Below are 19313 nucleotides of genomic sequence, written 5' to 3'. Positions count from 1 at the left end.
GAGCAAATGTTTATTGTGAACGAGACATCTGACCAATACTTTACATATACATGCTGTGCTATCTATGTCTCAGTGCAGTTCAAAATGGTATGGTACAGTATGTTTCACTTCTCTATCCATACTACAGGTGTGTCCACTCTGAACTTGCTTTTAGTTCTGTAAAAGTGGAAATTTTCACACATAGCGCATGACAAGAGACTAGAGCAAAATTTTTGCTTGTACAACTGTAGTATGTAATGATATATCATCTCTTCTCTCTCCCCCCCCCCCCAAAAAAAAAAAAAATCCACTTACTAGTATACAGTATTCTATGCTCAGTTGTTTTGCAAAATCTATTTAGAACCAGAAAGACTTAAACTATGCTCAAGATGTGTTTGTTGTCAGAATGTTCGATGTATATTTATTTCAGAATGTCTGCACACTGCTGTTTTAAAAGTAGGAGCATTTCTTTTTCAACTCCACATTACATAAGTTTTGGGTGCATAGTTTATTTTTCCTAATGCTTTGCTTTTTCAAAAGTGTTTTCATCATAAAACTGCGGATAATTCCTACTTTAGATAGGTCTTAATTTGCACTTGAACATCCTTACATGAATATTATTTGTATTTGCTAATATGATATAGTGTACAGATTTGAAGCTGAAACAGCATTCTTAGGAGTATGAAAGCTGCCATTTGCACATGAATTTTGTCTTTTTCTCTTTTTTTTGCACTATGTGCCTGGTTGATATGATTCCAATGCTGACTGTTATTAACAATGTAGTCATAAGGAGCGAACAATGAGGGGTCGACATGTGTTTGGGTTGGACCATTTTTCACCAGGTTTGCATCCTGCCGTAGCTGAGAATTGCGTAGATTTTTCAAGGTGATTTTGATGTTGAGATTTTGTTTTGTGGCATTGATGTCAGGCTGAGATACTCTCATTGGACAAAGGACACAGTCTGCATCATAGATGCGAGAGTCCCGCTCATTTTTTATGTCTATTTGTCCTCGTTAGACCAGTGTTTGTAATAATTACCGGGTGTTCAGACGCATAATTTTTATACTAAAACGGTATAGCTATATGACGAATTTATGCGTCTGAACGATGACAAAGGAAATGATGTACCGGTATAACAAAACGACGGTCAGAGCATCATTTGGAATTAGAGCTCGATAACGAATCAGTATTCCATTGTGTCCCATTTTGCATCTGAACATATGGCAACCAGAGAACGGTATAACTGGGCGGGGCTTATTGGAAGCACGCATGCAAAGTCACCCTATCCCTGTCACTCATGACCATAACAGCATGCACATTAAGAAACTGCACGTCTATACGACGTTTTCCAGAACGGTCCAGATTAGCATCTGAACGGTCTGTCCGCTATATGATGATTCCTTATACATCGTTTCTTTATCGATTTCTGGTATAAACTGGCATGCGTTTGAACAGGGGGATAGATGCAAGAATCCTGCTTATTTTAGATGTCCACTTGTCCTCATTGGATCAGTGTTTGCAATATTTAGTGGCCCAGTCCCCATTGTGGCTCGATATTTCACCTTGAGTTTTGTCTGTGGTCAGTCCATGGCTTGTTTTAAAGGGTATGTCAACAGAGTAGCCACAGTCAGATGCAAGTGATGGAAAAATATTTACGGGATGAGGGTTTATGTGATGTTCAAACTAAACATTAAGATCAATGAAATTAAAAGTTTATGTGCAGTGCCAAAGGAAAAGGAATATAATAAGAATTGAAAAAAAAAATCCTTGATTTGAAATGTATAATAGAAATTTTTGATCCACTGGAGCATTACTCTCACTGTAGGTCAATGAATAACTGGGTTTGTGATTCTAAACCTGTCCATTGCCATTTTTTTTTCTTCTTATAATTGTATTAATTGTGCATATTTCCTGCTGTGGATTTATCTTTACTGACTGTATAGTCATTTTGTTCATCAATTTCTGTGCCTTTAAGAATTTGATGCTCAGACAAATTTAAGGGCTTTGACATTTCCAGTTACCTTGTTATATCAGGGTTCCCATTACATCAGGGTGCAAAAACAAACAAATGTAAAGTGATGGCACCTTCAGAATCACCTTGTTAGAAAAGGGTTTTGTTTAATATATCCAACCTCTTTGTAACAAGGTTCCACCGTATTCCTTATTCAGTAGTATCTAAAAGATGAGAGTTCTGACCAGGACAAGTATCTATTGATACTTTTTTTCTTCAAATGTAATCTTTTCTCATTCTCTTGCCTTTGACCTCTCAAAAAATGAAACACATGCAATGTGGAATGATAAACCTCACCATGAATAGTCTTGTTAATGATGTTACAGAACAAATGGGGTAAAAAGTGGCCTATAGGACATTGCATGAGATAGCATTTGGGCAAAAGTCTGTATTCTCAAGTGTTGACATATTTTTGGTCAAATTTCTGCTATGTGAAATTCAATTTCTCTTAAAGCCAAAGTCTTCTACAGCCATCATTGTTAAGAGATCAATTACCATTATTTCTGCATTACTTGCCAGTTCTGCTTTGATGTTACAGAGTAGAAATATTGAAATATCATCTTGCACTTTGCTTCCCAGCATATTTGGCAGGATGTCAATGTTGCTGTGGGTAATGTGCGATTGTGTATGCAAAATCTGACATTTGAAATAATTGCCAATATGAGTCAGGGTGTATGATAGTTTCCGTGCAGCACGTGAAAAACATTTCTGTGATGACACATGCACAGTGTTACACATATAAGTACCATTTGATGTTCAAAACATACAAGTGTATTGTCGCTGGGGTGACAAAACCCTGTATCTACAAAATGTCAAATGTTCAGGAGAGCAAAAAAACAACAACAACAACAAACAAACAAAACAAAACAAAACATGGCAGTCAAAGCACTATATCAAATGGGATAGCCTTTCCTTTGAGATGCCTTGGTGACTTCATTTTTAGGGTAAGACAACTATAGAATTTGGACAGGACATCACTTCACCGATATATGACCATTACTACAATTGGAGATACAAGGTCTTGTCATCCCAGCGACGATATGCAATGTTGCATCTACAGGTACCTGCACTGTGCATGAGTTCACGATTTGGGATTTTGTTTATTGTGTTATTTGAGGGCAAGGAGGGATGTTAGTTTGCTGGGTTTTTTTTTATTATGTCTGTTTGTATTATGTCTGTTTGTAGTTTATTATTTGACTTGATTGTAACTGCACTGTATATGTCACATGTTCTAATGCCATATAAACTGTATGTTCCACGACAATCAGCCCAGGCTATGTTGATGAATTTGATCTGGTAACGTTGAAGGTGTTCAGCAAATTCACTCCTTCTTCATCAAAGATATTTAACAAATATAATGGCAAAAGGCATTGTAAGGCCCACCAGTTAGCTCTGAGTATTTTGAGTGATTTGCACAATAGTTTCATATCATCATTTTTGTTTTGTTTTGTTTTGTATTGTATTAATCAGAATGTTTGGGTTGGCTTTAAGCTTCGGCACATCATATATTTAAAGCAACGGTCTTGCCACATATATGCAGGTTTTTGTTGTCGTTGTAGACCTCACATTAATTCACATCACATCAGCAAATTCAGCACTTATCAAGTGTATGAGGTTGAGCTGTGACAAGGTGTATCTAGATGTGTACACAATGTATGTGTGTATGTGTGTGTATGTTGGCTGCATGTGTTGGTGTGACATCACAATTGTCCTCTTTGCTTTTGCATTTGTGCATCTATCCTCACACATTTGTATACCCATACAACTTTCTTGATGAAGATAGAATTGAACATTGAATAGCAATGATTTACCTGACTTTACAAGTTTCTGTACAACAAATATATATTAAGACATTCTACATCCATGGAGATTGCAATCAATATTGATAGCATTAAAGTGTTCAAGAATCCATTATATGTGTAACTCTTTCCAAAAATGGCTGAAGCGCTGTCATGGTATCAACATAATGTCTGTACCGGTATTTGAATGATAGGATACATGAATATGCCAGTCTATGAGAGAATTTTACAGAATTACTTCAACTTTTTCTTGGTATACTTCTAGATACAGCATAGATATTGGGCAAAAGATGAGATACATTAACAAATTGGTGACAAAACATATTGAATGTCATATTGACTTATGATATGATGCTCTTTTTTCATATATTTACACAAATATACTAGTGTCCAGTGGCAGTCAGTGTGGTATAGCTTCCTTGACAGCATTTCAGACTTCTAGTTGTGAGGCTTTTGTTACCATGAAATCATCACAGGGTTCATTTCCACAACCCTTGATGAGATTGTAACTCACTTACAGTATGCTCCAATTTTGGTTTTATCATGGTTGCCAAGAAAAGAGAATACAGTTATGTTGAAAGTATGTGAGCTAGAATTTAGATTTTTGTTGCTGGTTTTGCTGATACACTAGTTCACCGATATGCTGTGTCAATTAAATTTGGTCGTATTAAATGGATTAAGCCACACGGCTTTTGCAGGTGCTGGATCTGTGATAGTTTTATTGAGTGTTCAGTTTGATTGCTTAGAAAGAACACATACCTTATAGAATGATGGCATGGCATTTCGGCTGACCATACGCAGTAATTCTGTGGTTTTTAGCATAAAATAGACAGGAAAGCCTGGTGTCTCAGTGGTGTGTTAGAACTGTTGCGGCTTTCCCTCAAATAGTATGCACAGTGTATTGCAAAAAGAGAAGTCTGCCTGGTAATCGTAATATTGTAATGAAATGTCTGTATGGTATGGTATGTAAGACTACACAGAAGGAGCGCAGGGAGCCAAAAAGTCATTTTTTGTATGGTGTCTTCTGCTGTCCTCACAATCAGGAAAACCTATTATAGTTTATGTGTGATATGTGATGTAAAACATGCATGCTTACAGCAGTATGCTACAACATGTGGGACTATCACTGATGCACAGGGCCAGAAGTGCAAGTGATGGCCATAACAAACTTTGTGTGCTATTGGCATATGTGTGTGTTGTACATGGTACCAGTTGTGCCCGCAGAGGTTTATAGTGTATGGAAGTTATATGAAGATATAGAACATTACATGAAGATATAGAACATTACATGAAGTTAGAACGTGAGCTGTCTTGTATGAATGGTCCTATCATGCCTCATGGATGTACATATTTCTCCATTCGTATGTCCATGCAGTGTGCAGAGTTGTCATTTAAAGGCATAATTTACCATTCGCAGATGAAACAAAAACCCATCTTCAGTGCTTCAAAATAGGTCTGAAATGTGAGTTAGGGGGAGAAAATACCAGTGTAAAAATTTGAAGCAGTATAATTAATGTTAAGTGACAAAATGTAAACGATAGTTAATATAAAAATGTTTCGAGACTAAACTGACTACAGTTATGGTTTATTGAGAAATATGGTGATATCTCCTGATATTTTAGGCATTATTGCAAAATTTTTACATGGCAGGATGTTTTATGATATTACTGACCTATGAGTATGCATGAAATGTGATATCTCGAACATTTTTTAAATCACTGCTCCCAGAGGAAAACTGTACCTGTAAACAGGGATGTACATGTACAAATGTATGGTCGTGTGGACCTGTTGCATTTTCTGCTGATGTAAAGGTGTGATAGCCTGATATGTGTGGTGACTTCAGGATATGCAACAGTAGTCGCACCCTGCCTAAGACTTCCATACACCAAACAGTAAAACTTGGGATTATCTGGACAATGGAATCAGGTGTGGAGTACGATTCAGTCTGCCAAGATCAACAATCATAGCCCATGACTGTGTATCAATGCTTAAATGCAAGTAACTGTGGTATTCTATCACTGTAAAGTTGGAAATGTTCACGGGTACTTTTAATTTGCACGTATTTCGCGCTACTTTTGGCTATCACGAATTCTCAAACCCGTAAAAATGTCTTCACAATTTTCTCTGCACATTTTGAATGGGTTGACAATTGTGCTGCTCAAATTCAAGAACCCATGAATATGTTTTTGAGTTGCTCAGTGCGAAAAATTAATCATACGAAAAATATCAACATTTACAGTATTTGGAAACAAGTCACAGAAAGATGGCACTATCGAGGGTTAAAGGAATTGAACGAAGAAAGACGTATAATAGTAACAATTCAATTGATGTGTACCTGTTGAATATATCTGCAAAGGTTATACCCAGTAGGTAGCAGAGACAGGAATATATGCAATATCTTAGCAATTATGTGAGAATGCAACTGTAATGTTTCATGTTAGGATTGGATATTCGATAATGTATGTACTGTGATCACTCTAGCATGTCACGATGTAATTGATTGGGGCTATTTGTGAACGTAATAAGGCATTTTTTCTTGTGTGCTGACACTGTTTAGAAATTTCCTCCTAGGAGCTAGATTGATTAGAATCAGGTGTGCTCTAATAGTGCAGACTTACATTTGATTTTGTTTGCTGTGCCATATCCAGAGAACTTCCTTCGGTTTTGCGGATGAGAATGTTTCTACATAAGCTAATATCTCCCCAGAAAAACAAACAAACAAACAATTAATTGCCTGGTCTTATTTTCTGCACTCATTCAGTAGAGGACAGCATTTGTGACAATGTCCATGCAGAAATTGTCCATGTTTTCAGTATATTACAAGTGATACATGTGTTCATAGTTGTAACACTTTAACATGTGAAGTAAATGAGCCATTATTATGCCAGTTTTAATATTAGCCAATTATTCAGGGTAGTGTTCCCTCAAAATATCAAAATGGTGTTTCGCTATTGTGGCTGCACTTTCAATTACAGAATTAGATAAAGAACGTATGTCTGAAATACAATGTAACTTCAAGACCTTTACATTTTCTCAGAAGGCACAGCATGTATTGATGACTTTGTTCAAATTTTTCAGTTCTTGCATTTCTATATTTTGAAAAATCTTTGATTCCACACTGGTTGCAGAGGAAAATAAAAATATTTGTAGTCAGTTTGTGTACAGAACATTGAGATTGGACGCCCTGTGATCATAATTTTGTGACCAGGGAGTAAGTTTAATATCAAATGTATGCAATACATGTAGTAATGATAAGCTAGTAGTCAAAAAGAAAATATGTAACTCTGTTGCAGAAAATGTATAGAATTTGTCTATAAATTTGATATGAAGAACATATGGGATGGATACCGATTCTTGTTGCACCCCTATAAACAAATTATGATTCTGCAGGTGCTCCTGTGCTTGAAAACAAGTATTAATTCAAGTATGTCACAGCAAAAGTACTTTATGGTCAAATTCATTTGATATGAATTGCTGCATAGCTCTTACTTTTCAAAGATTGTTGTGCTATCTGTACTTTACATTTCTTTAGAATGTCAATAAATAGAGCATATTATAAAAGAAAGAAAGGGTTTCTCGTCTCATCAATGTTGTGAATGGGAAGAGGAGTTTTAATTTGACTCCAGTACAATGGTTATCTATTATGACAAGAAAACTCAAAAGACAAGTTCACCTTTATAATAAAATGTGTGCAGATTGAGTGAATTCAGCAATTAAAAGTAAAACTCATCATGAAAGTTGTGGAAAATCAGACAATCCGTTCAAAAGTTATTAACTGTGAAGTTTCACTGCCAACTTTGCTGGATGAAAAGACTACTACACTTTGTGATGTCACATGCAGAATGGTATGAAGAAAATATTAGAGAATTCCACAATATTCCCCCCGAGGTACACCTTCCCTCTAATTGTTACTCAACTTTTATGATGTGTTTTACTTTTAATTGCTGAATTCACTCAATCCACACACATTTTACTATAAAGGTGAACTTGTCTTTTGAAAGTTTAGGAAAATTAGACAATCTGTTCAAAAGTTATTGGCTGTGAAGTTTCACTGCCAACATTGCAGGATGAAAAGACTACTACACTTTGTGATGTTATATGCAGAATGATATGAAGAAAATATTAGAGAATTCCACAATATTCCCCCTGCCTTCTGAAAGAAGCAAGTCAAGTTCTCTTTTATTATGTCAGAATAATGAGAATATATTGAGTTCTGTTTATATTCCCTTTATATTTTTCAACTCATGTGGCATCACAAATTGTTGTAGTCTTCTCATCCAATGATGGCAGCAGTGAAACTTAATAAATTAATAACTTTTAACGGATTGTTCAATTTTCCTCAAACTTTCACTGACATCTCCTGAACACATCAGTGAAAGTTCGAGGAAAATTACACATTTCATTCAAAATGTATTTTTGTTAGAAGTTTCTGTCCAGCCAGTGCAGAATGATAAGACTTCTACAGTTTTTGATGTCTCATATGTACGCTTTAAATAAATACAAAGACAATTCCACAAAATGTATCTCTTTTGATGAAATTCACTCACATTTAAAGGGCAATATTTTTATCCTTACTTTGTGAAAAGGTAAGTGCTCGTGCATTATCCTAAAAATATGAAAATGTGTTGAGTTCTATTTAGATTTTCTTTGTATTTTTGTCATGCAGTGACATCATAAACTGTTGTAGTCTTCTCATCCAGCAATGGCAGCACTGAAACTTTCACACAAAAAAAAAATCTTAACTTTTAACAGATTTTGATTTTTCTAAAACTTTCACTGATGTTTTCTAATACAATGTACTGCTGCATCCACTCAATTCCCCCATATGATTTGGGTGAACAATTCAATCCAATGCATAGCTGAAGGAGTACATGTACACCCAGCACAATCACATCTGAAAATTGTAAATACATGTACTGAAATTCATAGAAAATGGGTATGTTGCATAATCCATTGATAAAATGTTTCACAAGAGGATGTGTAAGAGGAGCATAGGTTTATGTCAATTTGTGTGTGTGTGTGTGTGTGTGTGTGTGTGTGTGTGTGTGCTTCTAGTGCATTATGAATGCCAGATCTAGCAAGTCTAATGCATTAGGGGTGAGACTCTTTCCTCAAGAGGTCTTTTTGTCAACTTGCACCCTTGACAAACTCTTTCTCATGCCTCACAAAAAAAAGAAGATAAATAAACAAATGAAAAATCCCATGAGCATGGATTTCTAACCACCAAAAAAAACAAAAAATCACATTATGGGACAATCATTTTTGTTATCAGAATAAAAGTAATATATATACACTGCATTTGTGAGTTGGATCTATTCAGCAGAGATCTAATTAAAAAAAAAGGGGGAGATGGGTGGATGTGTGTTTACAGATAGTGGGCATAATGTTTGGGTGCTCTCTGTTCTTTGTTTGACATGCTCTAGATGTGAATCCGATTTACCTGTGGAGGTCCAGTGATGAAATGTCAAGCCATTCTGTAAAAATTAGTTTCTTTCAAAAGTAAGTAAATCAGCTCGTGTAGGCATAAACAATGCACACTTGGATCATCCTAACATACTTCTTAAGTTCAAAGCAAAAACTCATTTTGGTGATAAAGGAATGAAAACAATACAATTCAGATTGTTTGTAAATTCTCATGAACTATTGTATGAAAAATTATGATTTCATTTCTGTCCATATTAGCGTTAAAAAAACCCCAAAACACTCTTCAGTCATTTGCGGCAGGAATAGATAATAAAAAGTAAAGACATCAGAGAACACAACAAAGACCATATAACTGTGTACAGGCACAAATCACAACTTAGAAAGACCCACAAAAAAAAGAGAGGAAAATCCTGTAAATATGTTAATACAGTACATGCGCAATCACCTCATTGGAATAGATGGATGGATTGACAGAGTGAAGTACCGGTATTGTTACTCACACTGGTTTAGGAATAAACAGGCAAAAACGCAGATCGTCAAGTTGACAATTTTGAGTTACTGTATTTACTTTGCACGTTTAAATGAGACAAATAAATAAATGTAGAGATCAGTCAATTAAACGAATACCTGTACACTTTTGGGCAAAAATTCGAGAGGCAAATGAAAAACTATAATCGTGAGCTACTTATAGTTGTGACCGTGTGTGACTCACAACTGCACAAGTGTCAAATCTAGTGAAGTTGTTCCAAGTGGTTGCATGGGGCACACTTGCTCCAGGGCGTAGTCTACAGTCTTACTACCCGTACCAATAGTTCAACAGATGTCGGAAGAAATGTCCGTGACTCCAAACCTCTGTGTAGCAATGAGCATCTTTTCCAGTGTGCTAACTTTTGCAGTCAGGTCACTGACAGTCTGTTGTAACGCCTCACATCTTGATGTGGCGTCCTGCAGCTGCATGTCCATGTTGTCGACGTAATCTTGTGAGAAAAACCGAATACAGGGCGTGCTGCTGAAGGCGTAATTGTGTTCGTCACCGACATGCAGACTGTCAAAGTCACCAGGGCTGACCTGAACTCCAACAGATTTGGGCTTGCCGTCTTCGCGTTTTTCTTTTGGTTCAAGGGGAAGACGTAGCTTTGGTGGAGGTCTGGGGGTTGTCTTCGGCTGCACATCGTAACCTTTCAAGAACAGTGTAGGGTGTTTGTCATCAGGAAAGGGCTGTCCATACCGAAAATGATTACTGCACACTCGTGTCGAAGAAGTAACTCGGAACTTGTCTCGGTTGAGAAGTCTGGTCCACTTGGCGTAGTGCCTGGGGTTGCCGCATTTGTGAAACTTGAGAATGTAAACATGGTCCTTTATGACGTATCTGCGGGAAGAAGGGAATGCAAAAGTTACAATCACGTGGATAAAACATATTACCGGTATCTTCAAAACAACTGAATAACAATTCATTCATTTTTTTTTTTTTTAATTCAAACTGGATAGACTCTAACGTGTTATACCTTGGCTTTCCATTCTGCAGAGCTAGAACATACTCAAATGCTGCCTTATTCCTTGATCCCCAAAATGCATAATAAACTCATTGGACATTGCTCTTGATGATGGCCTGTAGTAAATTATAAACCAGCCCGAACACCGAACGCGAAGCATTCAGTATAGCTGTGTACTGTTCAGTATAACTGTATAGTTGCTCCCACGGTATAGATCTAACTGTGTAAATTAAATTTACAAGGAGCGCCCGGCCATGGCCTAGGTTAATGAATTTAAACCCTGCTGTAAAAACAATTCAAATTCATTCAGAACAATACACTGTCACTGACACTGTACAAGGTCATGCATGATGACCAAATTCAGTTTGAAATGTCATTTGAAATTTTAGCTTGGGCGGATTCATTCATGCCATAATGCCAAGCTTGTCGCTCACGTCACACATAATTTTCATAGTGTAAACATCGTCGTAGCTAGTATCATCATGTCCCGACTTTTTCCCCCGCGCTGCCGCGCGGCGGCCGGGGCCCGGCATACTACCGTCCATGGACCATATGATGGCTATGGTAAATTTATTTTTACTCATCTCAACAAATTAGCAGTAAATCATTTCGTCGCGTGGGCGAATGATTCTTACCTTTCGGGGTATCTTCGGTCATTCTTGCAGCCATAAACAGCACATCTATCTCCGCCGCCCATGTTTCAGAATCCAGGTGATTTGTGATTTCACGAGGCAAAATCTGACGAGTGTTTACTGTTAGAGCTAAAATTGTAGTTACAGCACAGTGTGCCTGCATAGTAAAATACAGCTGTAGCTGTACTATTGTACGTCGGCTGCTATCGTTTCGCTAGCGGCGCTCTTGTTCCCTTTTTCGTTCCCATCGTCCCTTGCATGCTTGTACTGTCGGCGACAAACCCAAACTGACTGGGTGATCTTGGCTGACTTGGGTAAATATGAAGTTTAAAGAAGCAGTATTAGTTCCTAGTTGTCATCGTTGAATGCCCCCGCTGGTGCCAGCAATCATGGAGGTTCAGAATATCTCGATAACAACAAAAACTAATGTATTTGGACGTAGTCATTCATTCGAAGTGGTATACTTAGTCCCATGCGCGCATTTCTGTGGTAGTGGTGGTGCCAGTTGTTAACGTATAAGCCTAGATTCTACTACTTACTATCTATACTACGTAACCTAGTTCTAACCGTTGTTAGAGAGGTCTATGCAAGCATGGTATTACCGGACACCATGGTATTACCGGACATGCACATTTTTGCGTACTAATGACATTCTGTACGCGCGAGACTTCGTGGATTAACCTCACAGAACTTCGTGTGGACCGATATCGCAAAAAAACGAGACATAAAAATGTAAAAACACAAAGCAATTCACATGTTAAAATTTTACCTCAAATTTCAATTATAGTTGAGTGACCTGCACCTCGTGACATAGTTAATTTTTATGCATGTTTGAATCACATTTCGTGACTAAAATTCTATGAAATCCCACTCACATACAGGAAAAATGCTGAAGATTCCAATAGAACCAAAAGTTCACTGATCAAATATCGGAAATTTGTAGAGCTCTATCGTCCTCGAACGCGAACGATGCCGAATAGTTGTTGTGCGCTATAGCCTAGGGTGGTAGGGGCCCGCAACTCGTCACCTGTGCATGCAGCTCCCATAGACAAAGCACGTAAAATAGAAGTTGTGGTGTTGTCGATTTCTCACAAGGTTTTATTGCGTGAACTGTTCGAAATGTTCAAGACAGACATTTTAATTTTACCGTAAAATACGAAATTTGAGCCTCATTTGCCAATTTTTTTCTTTGTCATCCGCTTGGTGAGAATGTGTACGGTGATTTGTGGAATGAATTGTGATTCTGGTGCAAGGACTAGGTGCGAAAGACGTCGATTATTTCATTGCGAAAACCGTGTCCGGTAATACAATGCGATTTTGCACCGCTCAAAAAAACAACTTTTTTTAGAGGGGTATGTTTGAAGCATATTTGCTGAAAACTGGAACGAACAGTTGACATAAGTAGGCTGAATTCATAGTTTCCAGGAGTATGTGAATAAGTGGTCTTATTTTAGCCGAAATTTCATCCTCTGAGTACGGAATTCAAAGCCACGAAAAAAAGCGTCCAGTGATTGGATCTATGTATATACATATTAAAATCGACTAGACCAGAAATAGCTTAATCATGTTAATAGATCCTCTACGTAGACGATATCTAGCTAGGTAGTAAACTTTTTGCGTCTAGAAGTCTAGTACTAGTCCAGGGGGCGGATGCAGGAATTCCGTCAAGGGGGGGGGGGCGCACTTAACCGATAGATTGGTCTGTATCTGGCCGGTTGTCGGGGATATGTTCCGCAGAGACTGCGTCTGGCTTCATGGATCCTCTCCTACGGAGGAGAGCGATAATGTCAAAAAGATAATTAAAGGCTCCTCTGGACAGACAAATCTTTCTGTCTGAGGGCGCACATGTTCCCATTCTTTTTCTTTTTTTTAGCTCTCTATTTCTTTCTTTTTTAACAAAAAATAAAAAATAAAGGGGGGGGGGGGTGGGAGCGCGTGCCCGGTGTGCTCCCCCCGGATCCGCTTCTGTAGTCCAGTAAGTTGTAGTATAGTAGTAGTAGGCTAGATTATGAGTAGTCTAGTAGAAGTACCAGTTAACAGTTTGGCAGTAGGCCTAACTGAGAGTAACAATATTGATAAACAAGAAACGTTAGACAGAAAAATCTGTCTGTGTGATACGGAAGAGTCTTTTAACATGTTTGATCTTATTACATGTATTTGTTGACTTTTACTGCTCTCTACGGTATGCCTACATGAGGGGATTCCATGTAGCCAGACGTAGTCTTCACGGAACATATCCTCGACGACAAGATACAGACCGGTCTTTCAGTCAACAGTACGAGTAGCCTATATATCCCACAAGACCGACACCCGTGAGTCATAGACTCATACATCCCATGAGTCCTACAGCCCACGAGTTCGGCACTAGACAAATAAAGCCCACGAGACTGACACTAGGTAAAAATGTAACAGCCCACAAGTTCGACACCAGGCAAATAAAGCCCATGAGACCGACACTAGGTAATAACATAACAGCCCTCGAGTTCGACAGATACGACACGGGGTTTAATGTGTCAGTATCGTGGACCTTATTTGCTTATTGTCAAACTCGTGGGTGGTACGACTTGAAGGTGGGCTGTATAACTCATAGGCTGTATGACTCTTGGGTGTCAGTCCCATGACGTGCACCCGCCTATATAGCCTAGAGTAAAATTTTTTTATTAGAACCTGTTTCCCTTTAGAAGAAGGGCTGTAAGTACACTGGAACAGTCACTACTCGGTCATGAGAACAAATAACATTGGCATTGTGGAAGAACGCAAAACAAAATACTGAGGAACTAGATCTATTTCAGTCACCTGAAAATCAAATTCTGCATTTGATTTTTGATCAAGGGCTAGATCATCCAAAATCAATTCAATTTGTCATACCTGTGTACAAACAGGTTAATTTAATTGTTTGTCAGACCAGTTAATTGTGGAGATAATTTACCAAATATTTTTGTTTTTAACAATTGTTAAATGTAATTTTTTTATTTCTTTAGAGAAAGAGAAAAGGTGAACCTCTTTAAAATTCCAACGTTATCAGATGTGATTTGTTGTTATATAGGTCTTTGCTTTTAGTCGAGAGAAGTCGATGAATCTACTTCAAGATGTCCATCTTGGACTTCCGGTCCCAGACAAAGGAGGCAGTGTTACTATGGTAAAGGGAAGCTATCTCTACTATCACTACAGCTGTGATGGGACCCAAGACCAGGTTGGTACACGATGACACACAGTTGCTGGTACCACACTCACTGTTCTTTACTTTCCACTGCTTTAATTTCTGACATCAGTTACCTTTTTAATTTGTATTCTTTTTCTTTCTTTTTTTTTTAAATAAGGAAGATGCTCTGTGGATACTGATAGTGGAATTTGAATCTTTGTAAGCTTTTGAAAGTTTTAATATGTGTGACAGAAGTAAACCTACTAATTATACAAATATTTGGATAGTAATTGTAATTTGTATTGATGCTCAAGAAAAATAGTAACAAGAAAGAAAGAACCAGTATGTTGATACACAAGGTGGCCAGTACCGGTATTTAAATTATTGGGGGAAGAAGAAGAAGAAGAAGAAGAAAATGAAAAAAAAAGAAGAGTTTGTTATAAATATAAATGTTCTTGGAAGGTACTACTACTAGTACCAGTAGTAGTCAATGTAAATACAGAGGAAACTTTCAGAAGCTTTTGATTTAAAGCAGGCAACTGTAGTAAACATGCTGATGTATTTTCATCATGCGAACTTCTTTGTAGGAGAAAGTGCTTGTGACCAGATACTTCAAATCCCTGAACTCTATGTTAATGATAGAGCGAAAATGATATTAAATTTGATGTCGAGGTCAGAAGATACTGTTTCACTTCACTGCCGTCATTGTTGTTATTTTTCTTTTCTTTTCCTTGAAGCATGCTGCTGAAAAATCTGAAATATTTGTTTCACTGAAGTGTTGTTTACCTTTTAGAGATCTGTCTTGGTTCATCTATTACATTCTACTTTGGTCTGTAGGTATAATTGATCATTGCATCACTAGTTATGATTTTATGTTCACTTTATTTTTAATCACTCTTTACAAATGCAGGGTTGGGGATGTGGATACAGAACTCTACAGACTCTGTGTTCACATTTACGCATTGCCAAAGAGCTGGCTGGAAAGACGTGCCGGTCCGATGAACCCACCCTAAGACAGATCCAAGAAGCTCTTGTCGCTATGCAGGACAAGCCGGAGAACTTCCTAGGCTCCAAAGACTGGATTGGCTCTGTGGAAGTGGCCCTATGCCTGGATTTCTTTCACGATGTGAGCGTATTTATGATTTCAACCATGCTGTGGACCGTTGTTGTATTATACCAAATACAGATACCACAAATTTGTATAAAAGTAACATTTTATCCATAACTTATTTGTTTTTATTGCTTTACAAGATTAATACTGATGAAGATTTGAAAGAACAAATAGTTTTGGTCACAAGGAGATTGTTATATCAAGAGTCTGCAAGGGCTAGAATTTTAGTGACTTCTGTGCCATGCAGTGCCAGAATGCAAGTATCATTTAGTTGCTCAATTGTCACTCTGCCCGCAATGAATAATTATTTCTTGTCACTAAGATGACAAACTTGGTAATTTACTAGTGTCTCACATTGTTTGCTTTCTAACCAGTCAGTGCATGATTTCAGACATCTTTGTGAGGTGTGTTGTCATGTCCATCCTCCTCTCCCCCCCCCCCCCCCCCCCCCCCCCCCCCCCCCTCTCTCTCTCTCAGGTTGCTGGGAAAATCCTCCATGTCAAGTCCGGAGATGAACTTAAAAGCCTTGTTCCTGACCTGCTGAACCACTTTGAGACCAAAGGGACACCCATCATGATGGGTAGGTATTTGACACCATCCTTTGTCAAATCATTACAGCATTTTTGTGTGCTCAAAACTAGTCCATCAAATCACATTCCTTGCAGGAACCTGCAATCCAGAAAATGTTTTGAAACACCATAGATAACGGTGTATTAACTACATTGATGTATTAACCACACCCCTTTTTCCTTCTGATGGGGGGGGGGGGGGGGGAATGTGACAGTCCAGCACGGAGAAGCGCGGATGACTGCCATGCAATGGATGGAGATACTGCCATTGGTTGAATTGAGTGAAATGCTTATGGGAGAAAATATGCTGATTTTTGTGCCATAGAAATGAAGGAAATACCCAGTAGAATGCCTAACGAAAAGGAAATTATTTCCAGCATTTAACATTGAACATTTTTCACACGCTTAATGCAAATATTCAGTAATTATTGGCTGTAATGGTGTGTAAACCACACTCCAAGTTTTGACCTGTTTCAGTGGGAAAAATGTGCAGCTAATACACTATTTATTTATGGTAGTGTTTCACTACTGAGAGATGCACAGGTGTGTAAAAAAAAAAATCAAAAATATTCTTATCAACTTTCCTTAATTTTACTCTTGGTCATACACCAAAAGGATTATGTGATGTTTTATTTTGGTATGGTTTATAAAAATTCATTATAACAATGTATTTTTCTCCTAGAGCATTGCTAAATGAACTAAACAATTTTTTTTTTTTTTTTTTTTTGGGGGGGGGGGGTTGTTTAATGGAGACCTTAGTGACATAGGTGAATTAAGAGTTATTGGTAAAAAGGTTTGTTGCACATTCTTTCTTTCTTTCTTTTCTTTTTTTTTTTTTTTTTTTTTTGCCTCAGGAGGAGATACGGATGCATCTTCAAAAGGGATCCTTGGTGTCTGTGTGGGATCAGAGGCAACCTACCTCCTTGTACTGGTGAGAAAGCTGTGGTACTATCTTTTACAATGTTTAGCACCCTATTCAATATGAGGCACCACCGAACTGGTGCTATACTTCTAGTAAACTTCCACCCCACACTCGACTCATTTTCTATAAATAGGGCAAAAATCAAGCAAATAACAGGAGAAGCTTCATTAAAATGGCATGGAGCAATATAAGCAACATGGAAGTTGTTTAAGTTTTAATAAGACAGTGATATTAGTCTGAACAATATTTGCAAATTAGATTAGGATTACCAAGGCTTCACAAGTATCCCATTAACCTGTTGAGGATGAGCTGACTTTGCTATTAACACACATTTTCCATAAACACGTGCCTGAGTATGCTTGGGACTAGTCATCAACGGATTAATCTGAACACAGATCTTCACTATGTATCCTTTGAAATTAAATAAAGAAAAAAAAAGGGTTATTGTAGAATTATGATAACTCAACAGTATCATGTTATTTGCATTGATATTACCCCTAAATCATGATAAAGTGAACATTTTGTTGTGAAGACTGATAAGATGTTGGTTGATTTGGAAGTGGCTGACCCCTGACATACAGTGTTTGCAACTTTTTGTGCATGTGTGTTTAGGATCCCCATTTTGTTGGAGAGGCTTCTGTGGAGGAACTCGTCCAGAAGAAATGGGTGTCGTGGAAACGGGTCGATTCCTTTGAGACAAGCTCCTTTTACAACATGTGCCTGCCGCAGTACATGAGTGACGGTTGATGGAATTAGACAGGCAGCCAGCCACTGCTGGTCCTTGGCTGCACCATACTGGAAGAAGATGTGGGAGTCCGAGGAGCAACAGGTTGACGAAGCATGGTTGGGGAGAGTCAGGGTTTCCCTCTCTGGCAGATGTGAGCTCCCTCTGAGGCCGTATCAGGGCAATTATCCCCCAAGGACAGTCACCCCCCCCCCCCCCCCCTGCTAAATACTGATAAGGTTTAAGAGTAAAGATTAGGGTTAAGGTTAGGCTTAGGGTTAGAGTTTGGGGATGGGATTAAGATTAGGTTTAGGATTAGGGTTAGGCTCAGGGGTCTGGGGTAAGTTATTGCCCTAGACCCCTCTGAGGCATATGTCTGCCACGGTACAGAGGTAATGACAGTACCGTGCACTCCAATTATAACGAACATGGTCACAACAAAATTCCGGCTACAGCAAAGTAAAAGTTTCAGGCCACAACATCATCTGTTCTTATTTTTTTATTGTTCTTTTGTTCAATTATAACAAGATTTCAATATAATGTAAGAAAACTGCCAGTCCCCAAGACTTGTCATAATGGGAGTCCACTGTACTGGTGCTCCCCTCTTCAAATGGAAGCACGTACCAAGGAGCTACAGCTTGCTGTTGTGCTGGCATAGAGAGTGCGCCTCCTTTCGTTTTCAAGGTAGATGAAAGCAGAAGCATGTCAAGTCATGTAGATACTCGTGTTGGAACATCGTGTACAATATCAGAAATTTTCCTAGTTCTAGGTGGAAGTTTTGCAAGAAGTTTTGCAAGGAGTTTTGTGAGGAGTTTTTGAGAAATTTGCCTATACACTGGCCACACTTTGAGAACCTTAACTCTGAGAAGTTTTGCCAGTGTGGCTGCAGCTAGTGCAAGGGCCTTTGAGAAATGTAGCAATATTGGTAGCCAATCATTGCAGCCCTTGAGATGTCTGGCATAAGAGGCGGAACCAGGAATTCGGTAAAGGGAGGGGGGGGGGAATATTTCTAGTGCCACTTGCAGGTTTCATTGGCCGACAACCAAAAAAAAAAAAAAAACGAGCTTCGGAACAATTTTCTGTTGCCACTGCAATCAGCTGACAAAGATGGTTTCTTTAAAGATTATAGGGTATGTGCCCCCTTTCATTTTTTTCCTTTTTATTTCTTTTGTTTTAACAAAAAATAAAGGGGTGCTTACACCTGGTGCCGCCCCCATCTCCGGATCTGCTACTGGGCATACCCTGGCATCATCATGCTTTGCTACAGTCACTCAAGGAAAAAATGGCTCAGATTTTATTATATAAAAACATGGTCTTTTATTTCTGGTTGTAGACAGTAGTCATTTCAGCTATAAATCACTTTAGATATTATATATGGGCAATTCTCGGTCTGTGGATGGCTGGATTATGTAAATCCTTTCAGAGACTACATAGCAAGAATGTCTTGCACCAGAACTACAGTCACTTTAATGCTGTGATAGAAAAAAAAAATGCAATCACACAATGC

At 38.1% G+C, this 19313-nt stretch overlaps 1 protein-coding gene across 1 annotated transcript; it reads left to right on the top strand.

Moving 5' to 3' along the window:
- The first annotated feature begins 11613 nt into the window (after positions 1-11613).
- On the top strand, positions 11614-17829 carry LOC139725425 (ufm1-specific protease 1-like). Its single transcript, XM_071636499.1, has 6 exons — positions 11614-11652; positions 14385-14531; positions 15391-15606; positions 16069-16171; positions 17015-17091; positions 17695-17829. The coding sequence occupies exons 2-6, from the start codon at positions 14412-14414 to the stop codon at positions 17827-17829; spliced, it is 651 nt and encodes a 216-aa protein (XP_071492600.1). The 5' UTR covers positions 11614-11652; positions 14385-14411.
- The last annotated feature ends 1484 nt before the right edge of the window (positions 17830-19313 follow it).

The sequence above is a fragment of the Diadema antillarum genome, unplaced genomic scaffold, assembly GCF_040938485.1.
Source record: "Diadema antillarum isolate AM-2024a unplaced genomic scaffold, OU_Dant_1.0 seq00000041_RagTag, whole genome shotgun sequence".
NCBI classification, from domain to species: domain Eukaryota; kingdom Metazoa; phylum Echinodermata; class Echinoidea; order Diadematoida; family Diadematidae; genus Diadema; species Diadema antillarum.
Note: the sequence above shows the minus strand (reverse complement) of the source record. Positions and strands in the feature narration are given on the sequence as shown.

What these genes read in the sequence shown, in the direction of transcription:
- LOC139725425 (XM_071636499.1), top strand. Translation starts at nt 14,412, where the DNA reads ATGAATCTACTTCAAGATGTCCATCTTGGACTTCCGGTCCCAGACAAA. An exon ending in GCCTGGATTTCTTTCACGAT is followed by an intron (nt 15,607 to 16,068) that starts GTGAGCGTATTT and finishes TCTCTCTCTCAG; the next exon opens with GTTGCTGGGAAAATCCTCCA. An exon ending in CAACCTACCTCCTTGTACTG is followed by an intron (nt 17,092 to 17,694) that starts GTGAGAAAGCTG and finishes ATGTGTGTTTAG; the next exon opens with GATCCCCATTTTGTTGGAGA.